This window comes from Sorghum bicolor, chromosome 2 (assembly GCF_000003195.3).
Source record: "Sorghum bicolor cultivar BTx623 chromosome 2, Sorghum_bicolor_NCBIv3, whole genome shotgun sequence".
In the NCBI taxonomy this organism is placed as follows: domain Eukaryota; kingdom Viridiplantae; phylum Streptophyta; class Magnoliopsida; order Poales; family Poaceae; genus Sorghum; species Sorghum bicolor.
This window is the reverse complement of record NC_012871.2, coordinates 1,274,225-1,285,476: the sequence shown is the minus strand read 5'-3', so window position 1 is coordinate 1,285,476 and position 11,252 is coordinate 1,274,225. Positions and strand designations below refer to the sequence as shown.

General features: G+C 43.9%; 1 protein-coding gene across 1 annotated transcript; it reads left to right on the top strand.

Moving 5' to 3' along the window:
• On the top strand, window positions 406-5,995 carry LOC8059864 (T-complex protein 1 subunit epsilon). Its single transcript, XM_002461314.2, has 9 exons — window positions 406-721; window positions 1,468-1,786; window positions 2,391-2,739; window positions 3,046-3,178; window positions 3,257-3,309; window positions 4,316-4,418; window positions 4,824-4,990; window positions 5,065-5,178; window positions 5,471-5,995. Exons 1-9 carry the CDS (start codon window positions 523-525, stop codon window positions 5,639-5,641), a joined length of 1,608 nt encoding a protein of 535 aa, XP_002461359.1. The 5' UTR covers window positions 406-522; the 3' UTR covers window positions 5,642-5,995.

The following is an 11,252-nucleotide window of genomic DNA, read 5'->3' as shown; positions in this document are numbered from 1 at the left end:
AGATGCAGAGAACCAAATAGGCCCTAAATGATACTCCATTGTGCAGAACCAAATACAGTAACTCACAAGTACTCCGAGCCATTGTGCTTGTGCTCTTCTTGTTCGTGCGTGCAAGTCCTGACACACGTAACAATCCTTTTTTTTTTGAACCTGAACAATCCTCGCTTGTTGATCTTGAATGGCCTCACACAAGCACCTTAATTTTGTTAAAAAAAAAGCACCTTAATTAAAATTCTTCATGCACTTCAAGCACCTTAACTTGGGCCATGGCGATGCAGAGCAGCGGCATGTTAGCAATTCGGCCCAATGGGCTGTATCGTCACCGAGAGAGAGAGGCCCCGCTCAAGTTCTCAGCCCAAGCCCAAAAGAGAATTCTGTCTCCCCTTGGCTTGTTCGACCCTAGAACTAGAACAACCACCACACCACACCCCGCCTCCCTCCCCGCCCGCACTCCACCACCCGCGCCGCGCCGCCGCCTCTGACTCCGCCTCGGCCGCCTCGGATCCGGACCGAGCGCCGGCGATGGCGCTCGCCTTCGACGAGTTCGGGCGCCCCTTCATCATCCTGCGGGAGCAGGAGAAGAAGACGCGACTGCGGGGGCTCGACGCGCAGAAGGCCAACATCGCCGCGGGCAAGGCCGTCGCGCGGATCCTCCGCACCTCGCTCGGCCCCAAGGGCATGGACAAGATGCTCCAGTCCCCCGACGGCGACGTCATCATCAGTACGCGTCTGCTCGGCTCTCTCCCTTCTCTTTTCTCTTCCTCTTGTCTGACTGTAGCTCCTGCTTTAGCTTCGGTGGAGGGTTTTAGTGCTAGGGTTTCTCGAGTGCCGCGTGCACGGCTTGAGATCTAGGATCCGCGGGGCATTTGCTCGTATTGACGCTGCTGGTTTAGCCGAGGCGGTACCTGATTTGTTGGCACACTTGCTATTTCCTCCCATTGTGGTTCATGATCCCATTTTAATGTCAGCATAAGTTTAGAGGCTGTTTTGTTCCCCCCATTTAGCTGCTGCAATGCTCAAGTGAGGCGCGCTCCTACAGTTTAGGATCCGTGCAGTAAATCGATTTGGACAGAGGGTGTCAATTTGGAGATCTAGTTTTGCTTGTTCAGCATAGGTTACAAGCTGTTTTGCCCCCCATTTAGCTGCTGTTGTGCACAAGTGACGCAGACCTACAGTTTAAGATCCGTACAGTAAATCAATTTGGATATGAGGTGTTGATTTAGTTATCTACTGTTGCTTGTTCAAAGTGCCATCTCGCTGTTCAGTGGTTCACGGTTATAGATATATAAGCTATCTCAATGCTCACTTCTTTGGTTCAGTGGGTTAATTTTGACAGGATGCTTTGATTTTAAGATCTAGTTCTATGCTTTACATGTACACTGCGCAGTAATGTAAATTAGCTATCTCACTGACAAACAGTTCCTCGGTTACTTTGCTTACTGAATGGTCTGCCTTGTGAACTGCCAGCAAATGATGGGGCAACCATCTTGGAGCAGATGGATGTTGACAACCAGATTGCGAAGCTGATGGTGGAGCTGTCCCGTAGTCAAGACTATGAAATCGGGGATGGTACTACCGGCGTGGTAGTCATGGCAGGGGCGCTCCTCGAGCAGGCTGAGAAGCTTCTGGAACGTGGTATTCACCCCATTAGGGTGGCTGAAGGCTATGAGATGGCATCAAGGGTTGCTTTTGATCACCTAGAACGTATATCCCAAAAGTTTGAGTTCACTGCTGACAACATTGAGCCCCTGGTTCAGACATGCATGACAACTCTATCCTCAAAGATGTAAGTCATAACAAATCTTAGACATCAGCCTTTGCGGTGTACATCTTTTCATTTCATTTATGCCCTTTAGTAATTCCTATATCTATGGTTAATACTTCATAGGTTTTCAGAGGAGCAATGATGATTTTTCTTTTCTCTGTGTAGTGCTGTTGCACCACTTTGTGTTTTTTTTTGGTGAGATAGAGCAAAAATCTTTGTTAGGGAAGTAGTAACTTTTCAGGGTTTTCCCCCTTTTTATCTGAGCTAATCAAACAGAAATAGTTTTGAAGATATCGTCGGATCTCACATGTTACTAATCCTTTTTTTTGTTAATTATAGTACATATGCTACTAATCATTGATCCATACCTGTAATAATTGTTCACTACAATTTAAAACTGATCTAAACCTATATGCGCTGTGTTCCTGGCCTCTCATTTTTTATCATTTTCCTATGAAGCTCATTTCTATATGATGAATACACAATCTTTTTTCCCTTCGCTTTACAATGTCACCACCTGTTTGGCCCCCTTATATTCTAGCTGTTTTAGAATCATTTCAGACTTTCAGTATGTTCACTGTACAAAAACAGCTTGTCTGATGTCTCCATTATTCTTATTCTACAGTGTCAACCGTTGCAAGCGGGCATTGGCAGAGATTGCTGTCAAAGCAGTTCTTGCGGTTGCAGATTTGGAGAGGAAGGATGTTAACTTGGATTTAATTAAAGTAGAAGGCAAGGTTGGTGGGAAGCTGGAGGACACTGAGCTTGTATATGGAATTATTGTTGACAAAGATATGAGCCATCCACAAATGCCAAAGAGAATTGAGGATGCTAAGATTGCCATCCTGACTTGCCCATTTGAGCCTCCGAAGCCTAAGACAAAGCATAAGGTTGACATTGATACTGTCGAGAAATTCCAGACACTGCGTGAGCAAGAGCAGAAATACTTCGATGAAATGGTTCAGAAGTGCAAGGTAAACACTAAACTGCTTTTATTATTACAGATTATCAATGTTGTTGATACCTGAGTGATGATGTTTCTTGTGGGCACAGTAATTAACTATCATCATATTGTTCTGGACGTGATATCCATAGTTAAAATAATTTATTTTGTTATTCTGCTTAGTTACATTGTTTCCCATGGTTTTGTAGCAAGTATCATAGTGAGTTTTGAAAGACATCTTCAAATCTTTTTATTGGCTATTATGGGTATTTGAATTATTCATTTAATGTGATGTTTTTGCTTTGCTAAATAATTATCCGCATATCATTTTCTGTAGGATGCTGGTGCAACCCTGGTTATTTGTCAGTGGGGTTTTGATGATGAAGCCAATCATTTGTTGATGCACAGAAATCTGCCAGCTGTCAGATGGGTTGGTGGTGTTGAATTGGAATTGATTGCCATTGCTACAGGTCAACATGCTGCTTTATCTCACTCTTATGTGACTATGAATTGCTTGTGATGACATTCCCTTACATAACTGACTGCAGGAGGAAGGATTGTTCCTAGATTCCAAGAGTTGAGCCCTGAAAAGCTTGGGAAGGTACCAGTCTTCTGTATATGCTCATAGTTCATTTCCAGTCATATGGAATATGCATAGGTTGATGATGCAGTGTTTAGGTACACAAATTTAGTGTCCCAGTTTGCATGATCTGAAATTAGTTAAGATTAGAGATTATTCATAGACACTGTGCTTGCCTTTATATTTTACCATATTTAAAAGCAACTGTTTGAGTGTTTCTAACTAACTTGTAGTTGGACAAAGCTAAACTTATTTATTGTTGAGTTGTTATGATATGTACTGACTTTTAACTGTGTGATTTGATTTTTAGCTGGCCAGTAAACTAAATGTTTAACCTTCTTCAAGGTTAATTAACATGCCATTGTTGATAGTTGCACATTCCATTTTAAAGGCCCATACATATAAAATACTCCAGTCATTTTTGCTGTATTGGGCAAAGGATGCTAAACCAGCTGGTTAAGCAGTTCTAGCGGCAACCCTCAGGTCCTGAGTTTGAACTCCCATGGGAGCGAATTTCAGGCTGAGGGTAAAAAATCCCCTTGGTCACCCCATGCCAAAGCACAGGTGAAGAGATCGGCCCTTCTCACGGGTAACGTCCCCCTGTGTATGGATGGGGCGGGGGTTCGGGGATTTTCTTGGGCCTTGTTTAGTTCCCAGAAAATTTTGCAAAATTTTTCATATTCCCCGTCAGATCGAATCTTTAGACGCATGCATGGAGTATTAAATATAGACGAAAATAAAAACTAATTGCACAGTTTGGTCAAAATTGATGAGACGAATCTTTTGAGCCTAGTTAGTCCACGATTGGACAATATTTGTCAGATACAAGCGAAAGTGCTACAGTGTTGATTTCCCAAATTTTTTTGGAACTAAACAAGGCCTTGGTCTGTGTGAGAAGACCTTCTGAAGCACAATACGGGGGGGGGGGGGGGGGGTCATGACCCCTAGCAGGCCGAGTTTTTTTTTATATTTTTTGCTGTATTGCGTGTGGCTATCTGTTACATGATTTTGCTTGCTCTTTTTTTAGGCTGGATTAGTCAGAGAAAAAGCATTTGGAACAACAAAGGACCGGATGCTTTACATTGAGCAGTGTGCCAATTCCAGAGCTGTAACTATTTTCATTCGTGGTGGTATGTTCTGATGCATTATCCTTTTGTTCTTTCATATTAACATATACATGTGTTTATCTCCATTACAAGGTCATTGGTGTTTAACTTTAACACATCAACTATTATCTGAGTTGGAGATACTTCAGAACGAAAGTGATTCTATATCTTTTGTGAAAGTTGTTGCTATGTGGTGGTTTTACTATTCTGATTGTACTGTCCAAGCGAGTAGTTATACTTTAATAACTTTTGGTATCAATCCTGCATCACAAACCTAGATTGTACACAAATTTGTTGACTATCATTTGTCACAATAAAGCTACAATAACTATGGTCGATGTTAGATCATATCTTGAATTGTTCTTTAGAGTGGATAATTCCTGATGGGACATGCGAGTTTCTGTTATAAAACTAGCTGTTGCTGTGCAGGAAACAAAATGATGATTGAGGAGACCAAGCGTAGTCTTCATGATGCTCTTTGTGTGGCAAGGAATCTTATCCGGAATAACTCAATTGTGTACGGCGGTGGCTCAGCAGAGATATCTTGTTCAATTGCTGTTGAAACTGCTGCAGATCGTCACCCTGGAGTTGAGCAGGTATTTGTTGACTTTGGAGCTTCTGTTTGAGAAAAGGGATGCAACTGTTCCTTCTGATTGTGTTTTCTTTGCAGTATGCTATCAGGTCATTTGCTGATGCATTAGATGCTGTTCCACTAGCCTTGGCTGAAAACAGTGGTTTGTCACCAATTGATACCTTAACCGCAGTAAAAGCCCAACAAGTTAAGGTATTGGACTTTGTATACCCCTTGCTTTAAAGTTGACTCTGGATCCATTTTACTTGTCAGTCAGACCGTGCCCAACTCTTGGGTTTGTTATGTTATTAAAATTGAGTTCACGTATCACTAGCAATAAGCAGTAAGTGCATGTATACAGTCTGGGTAAATATTACTTAGTGTGGTTGTTGCAGATGTATTGTCGTCTCAAGCTATTTGTAGCGTTGAAAAAAAAGGTTTTCTTGCTATTAATCTAAATTATTTGGCAACTCTGGTGACAACTGATTACTGAACACCTTTGCAGGAGAGCAACCCCCACTGCGGTATAGACTGCAATGATGTTGGCACCAACGACATGAAAGAACAGAACGTCTTCGAGACCCTTATTGGCAAGCAGCAACAGATCTTGCTTGCCACTCAGGTGGTGAAGATGATCTTGAAGATCGACGATGTCATCTCACCGTCCGAGTACTGACGAAGTCTGAAGGAAAAAGGAAGGGATGGCTATGCTGGATGACAGTTCAGTAGGCAGCATTGCTGATGTGACATTGGTGTACTCCGTATCCAGGCTTGCTCCATGTATCTCGTGAGCTGCCTGCCTGCCTACCACTTTTTGTGTGACCGTTTGTGGAAATTGTTTGTATTTCACGATGAGTATGCGTATGGATGTAGTCTAGACTCTAGACAACAAGTTTTTTGTGATGGTTGCAGTATTGATACTTTTGTAGTGTTTTCGCCACTTGGCTGAAGCTATCTTTTTTGTTTGATGCATGGATGCAATAGTTCGACGCCCTCATCAACAAAATGCAATAGTTCGTCTTCTGGTTTACCTGGGCAATCTGTTTGAAATCCGAAAGTGTTTTCTCACCACAGAAAGCCACATCTGCTGTTTACTATCACTGCTGCCACAGCCTGAGTTTTTTTTCCCTGCAGTACCATGAGTTGAAGAATCACTTTCGTCTGGAAAGAGTCTAGATAACCTTCTGAAGTATTAGAGCTGAAATACTTAAGATCATCACTTACAAAACCGGATGTTTTGCCCTTCAAAATATGACATAATCTAAGGTCTGGTTTACTGGGGCTTCTCCAACGGATTCATGAGCTGTTTTTTTTCAGCAGATTCATGAGCTGTTTTCTGTCAAATAAGATAAAATGAAATGGCTCCACCAATGAAGTCTCTGAAAATATGCTCTCACGGAGCTTTGGAGTGAAAAAGAGGCAAAAATAGTGGTTTCTCCACCTCATCCTACATGTTGGTACGTGAGAGCATAGTTTAAGGAAGGAACCTGATAAGAGCTGTTTATGGAGCTGAAGCCCTAAAAAAAACGTCAAGTGGAGCCTTGCTAAACGGAGCCTAATTTAGCCCTTGGACGGTTTAGTAGGCCAGTATTGCCAGACGTGGCGCCCAGCGTGGCACCCGCGTCCATGGTGGCTGCCGGGCCCACCTGTCAAGTGTCTCTTGGGCTGAAGTACGTGATGATACAAGACAACCAATAGATTCATATTTATTTTTTCATAAATCAATATCTAGATATTATATGATACACAATATCTAAAAGTCTTCACCCATATCTCCAATTGTTTGTACCAAGTATATTCCTCAAATAATCAATGATGCCAAACACAAGTTCATGCTTCCCTTTGTCCACTCCCACAAGGGACATTCAATGGCTGCAAGTATGATAATTGTAGGGTATCATAACTCGGATACCCAAAGCAAAAGAACCCCATTCTCCCCTTTTAACAAAATAATAATAATAAGTTAGAAAGGCTAAAAAGTCTCCCTCCGCTTCACCTCTAAGCCCAGTAAGACCGAGACTTGGCCGTCTCGCTCGAGACCCAACCTTCGGGCCTCGGACGAGACCAAGCCATCTCCGATTCGCCCGACCCGACCTCGGAGCCTCGGAAACGCTAGGGAAAACTTCTGCCTCGCTCGAGCCTAGGGCTCGGGCGCCTTTTTCCCATTGGAGCGCTCGAGACCTCCCCGTGACGTCACCTGTTGCACGACCGTGGTATGGTCGGATGGGACACGAGTCACGTCCCCACGCCCATATGAAAGGTCCTAATATGGCTAGAGGGGGGGTGAATAGCCTATTTAAAAATTCTACAAACTCACTAGAGCAAAAGGTTAGTAAATAACAAAGCGAAGCTTTTTGCTCTAGCTCTAAAGGGGTGTTTGCAAGCCACCTACCCAATAATTCTAGTTGCTAAGATCTCTATGCACACAAGAACTAAGTCTCTACAAGTTACACTAGAGAACTAAGCTACACAAGTCAAAGTAAGCAACTAAACTAGTTACACTAGTTTGCGGTAAATGAAGATAAGATGAGATATTTATACCGCCGTGTAGGGGATGAACCAATCACCAATATAAACAATCAAGCACCGGGAGAATGCCAATCAAACACAATTGAGACACCGATTTTTCTCCCGAGGTTCACGTGCTTGCCGGCACGCTACGTCCCCGTTGTGTCGACCAACACTTGGTGGTTCGGTGGCTAAGAGGTGTAGCACGAACCTCGTCCTCACTAGGACACCACAAGAACCCACCCACAAGTGAGGTAACTCAATGACACGAGCAATCCACTAGAGTTACCTTTCGGCTCTCCGCCGGGGAAGGTACAAGACCCCTCACAATCACCGGGAGATGGCCACGAACAATCACCAACTCGTGCCAATCCTCCTCCGCTGCTCCAAGCCGTCTAGGTGGCGGCAACCACCAAGAGTAACAAGAAAACCGCAGCCAAATCGATCCCCAAGTGCCACTAGATGCAATCACTCAAGCAAATGCACTTGGAATCACTCCCAATCTCACAAAGATGTTTAATCTATGAAGGAGATGAGTGGGAGGTGTTTGCTTAGGCTCACAAGGATGTTATGTCTGTTAGAATGCCAAGAGAGTGAGCCCCAAGCCGGCCAAACACGTATTTATACCCCCTCAAGCAAATAGAGCCGTTGGCTCTTTCACTGGGCGAAACACGGGGTCACCGGACGCTCTTAAAGGGGCACCGGACGCTCAGCCCTTGCGTCCGGTGCTCCAACGTCAGCCGCGTGTCAGAATCTAACGGTAACCTGCAGAGCACCGGACGTTGAGCAGGTTGGCACCGGACGCGTCCGGTGCACACCGGACTCATGCGCAGAGAACTCCACAAACTCGCAGGGTCACCGGACGCAAGCCACCGGACGCACCCTCAGCGTCCGGTGCTCACCGGACCCATGCGCAGAGAGGGTCGCAAAACGCCCGCACATCGGACGCTAACCACCGGACGCTCAAGCCAGCGTCCGGTGCCTATCGTCCGGTGCCTTACCCTAGCTGGGCCAGGCACTGACTGCACACCGGACGCTCAGACACAGCGTCCGGTGCCTCTGAGCCAGCGTCCGGTGAGTGTTCCTCAGCGAGAAACACTCCCGCGACTTCTCCAAATTTCCCTCCGGCGCAATAGAAAATATGCACTTCATTTTCTCGAAAAGCGCCGAATCCCGCCGAGAGAGGAACCCATCCTCTCTCTACCTTCCAAACTCCACCTCCTTCTCAAAGTGTGCCAACACCACAACGTGTAAACCAACATGTGCACGTGTGTTAGCATTTTCACAATCATTTTCTTCGAAGGAGTTAAGTTAGCTCACTAGGTTCTAAATGCATGCACATGAACAATGACACCTAGTGGCACTTGATAACCGCTTAGCCAAAGAATTCCCCTCTTTATAGTACGGCTATCTATCCTAAATGTGATCACACCCTCTATGATGTCTTGATCACCAAAACCAAAACCCTAAGTAATACCTTTGCCTTGATCTCCATAGGGTTTGTTTTTCTCTTTCTTCTTTTCCAAGTTGAGCACTTGATCATCTTGTGGTCATCACCATCATCACCATGATCATCACTTGCTCCATCACTTGGCATGTACCATCCTCATTAAGTCTACACACACTTAGCATAGAGGTTAGTACTAGGGTTTCATCAATTATCCAAAACCAAACTAGGGCTTTCACCATGCCCGAGCAGGGCATGACGGACACTGTGCTATCCACTCTCATAGTTGTGCCAACTACTCCCATCACTCTGCGTACGGTCGAGCCCAGAGATGATGTCCCAATTCATTTTAGGCTCCTCGAGACACGCATTCGTCAGAACTCCAAAGCATGGGCCGTGGGAAGGAGGCCTCCGGAGTCAACACAGGACAGTGGATAGGGGTCGGCAAGACTGCTACAAGTACGAACATTCTGTCCAACAGTGTCGACATGGCTCATACGACGACCACGACCAACTATAGTGCAAGGAATGGAGAACCACACGAACGCCGTACGACGCCATGCTTCATCCCCTGCCTCGGATCAAGACCGCAACATCATAACACGTACACATGTATCAATTGCCCCCTTGTGAACTATAAAAGGAGGAGGCAGGGTCACGTTCAAGGGATACGCCCACACACAACAAGTCATCCATACACATAGACAAAGCACGGTAGAGCATGAACACACTGCCACCCGTGCATACCTTCCACTCACGGTGCCGAGACCTGGGAATCACTCCCTCTCTCACACCCCGTTTGTAACCCCTATTACAAGCACTTCGGTGTAGGATAACCTCCCTCACTGGATGTAAGGTATTCTCGGCCTCAACCAGTATAAATACTCTGTGTTTTTCCTGCATCACCATCCAATTTAGGATACATGGACATAAATTCACTAGTTAGTGTCGGAACCACGGGTCCAAACACCAACAATAATTATGTTCAGAAATCGTGCTTTATACTCATAGTGAGGAAAGATGTGTCATTCCAGATTGCGTGATGCAAAAGATTGGAGAACCCATGTAGTCAACATAATTTTGGTCAAGATAAACAATATCATGATTATTTTTGAGTCAGTGACCATCCTGAAAAAAACAGTACCTTTGAGGTCATAAACTCGTGAAACATTGTGGCCAAAGAGAAGACTTTCCATCACCGTCAAGTCAATCTTTACCCTCTCTGCCATGCCTAATTTGCTTAACCTGAACAAGAAAGTGAGTCTAGATGGAAAAAAGCTAGAAAAAAACAAAATGAAATCAGACACAAGCTCGATATATAACTACCTGATAGGCCTTCCTCTTGCTATTATGGCTGTAAACAAAATGAAAACACAATGTTTCCAAAGGAGAAAAAGTTTATATAACCCCCCAAACTATCTAGTGTGGAATACTTCACCCCAAACTATAAAACCGGATATTCTACCCTTTGAACTTTCAAAACCGGTCAAATAACGGTTTTAGAGGGTGGTTTTGTCTTTTTCTTTTTTATTTATTTTTGCCGAATCTTTGAAAAATTATAATAAATCACAGAAAAATTATAAAATGAAAAGTTTAATTTTGTTGGACTCCTGACGAGTAGATCTATAAAGTGAATATATAATATGGTATACTTTAGTACAATTTTTTTTTGTTGTAGCTTTAAATCTATGTTTTTTGTAATTAATAAGAATAATTCATATATGTAGTTACTATGGTTCAATTGTGTTAAAATTTTTATGGTGGATTCATTATTATATGCTTAAACTATAGTAAAATTTTTTTACCCATTGATTTAAGTATAACTTAGTTATAGACCAACAATACTTTCTGCCATGGCTTATCATCCAAACGAAGAAGGCGCTCGTCCTAGAGCAGGAAGTCGTCCATGCTCTCCTTGACGGCCTCCGTGGCCTCGGATCCTTGAAAGCTAGAGATGGCTATTACTGCGCCTAAGAGCATCTCCAAGGGTTATGCATTTTCAGTTTTGCATTTATGTGAATTTGCAAAGTCCCAAAAAATATGATCTCCAACCATTTTGTATTTTGCCAAGTCCCACTTTTTTTGCCGTCATTTTTTCTGTTTTCGCGCGCCTCGTGTCCGCCAAATCTTCGTGATCGTCATTCCGGTCGCCGCCAGTTTTCGCGAACGCCGCCGCCATGACCGTGAACGTCTGCTCTCCATTCGCTGTGTTTGCCATTTTATACTAAGAAGCAACGACAAGTGCATGGTCCTGTGTTTGTCGGCCACACTTGTGCACAGAACTTGACAAAAAAAAAAAAAAATGGTGCACAAGATCAGTAGCAATGATCAT

Coding starts and splice junctions, on each gene's coding strand:
- LOC8059864 (XM_002461314.2), top strand. CDS start 523: ATGGCGCTCGCCTTCGACGAGTTCGGGCGCCCCTTCATCATCCTGCGG. Junction 4,419..4,823: donor AACTATTTTCATTCGTGGTG/GTATGTTCTGAT, acceptor GTTGCTGTGCAG/GAAACAAAATGATGATTGAG. Junction 4,991..5,064: donor GTCACCCTGGAGTTGAGCAG/GTATTTGTTGAC, acceptor TTTTCTTTGCAG/TATGCTATCAGGTCATTTGC.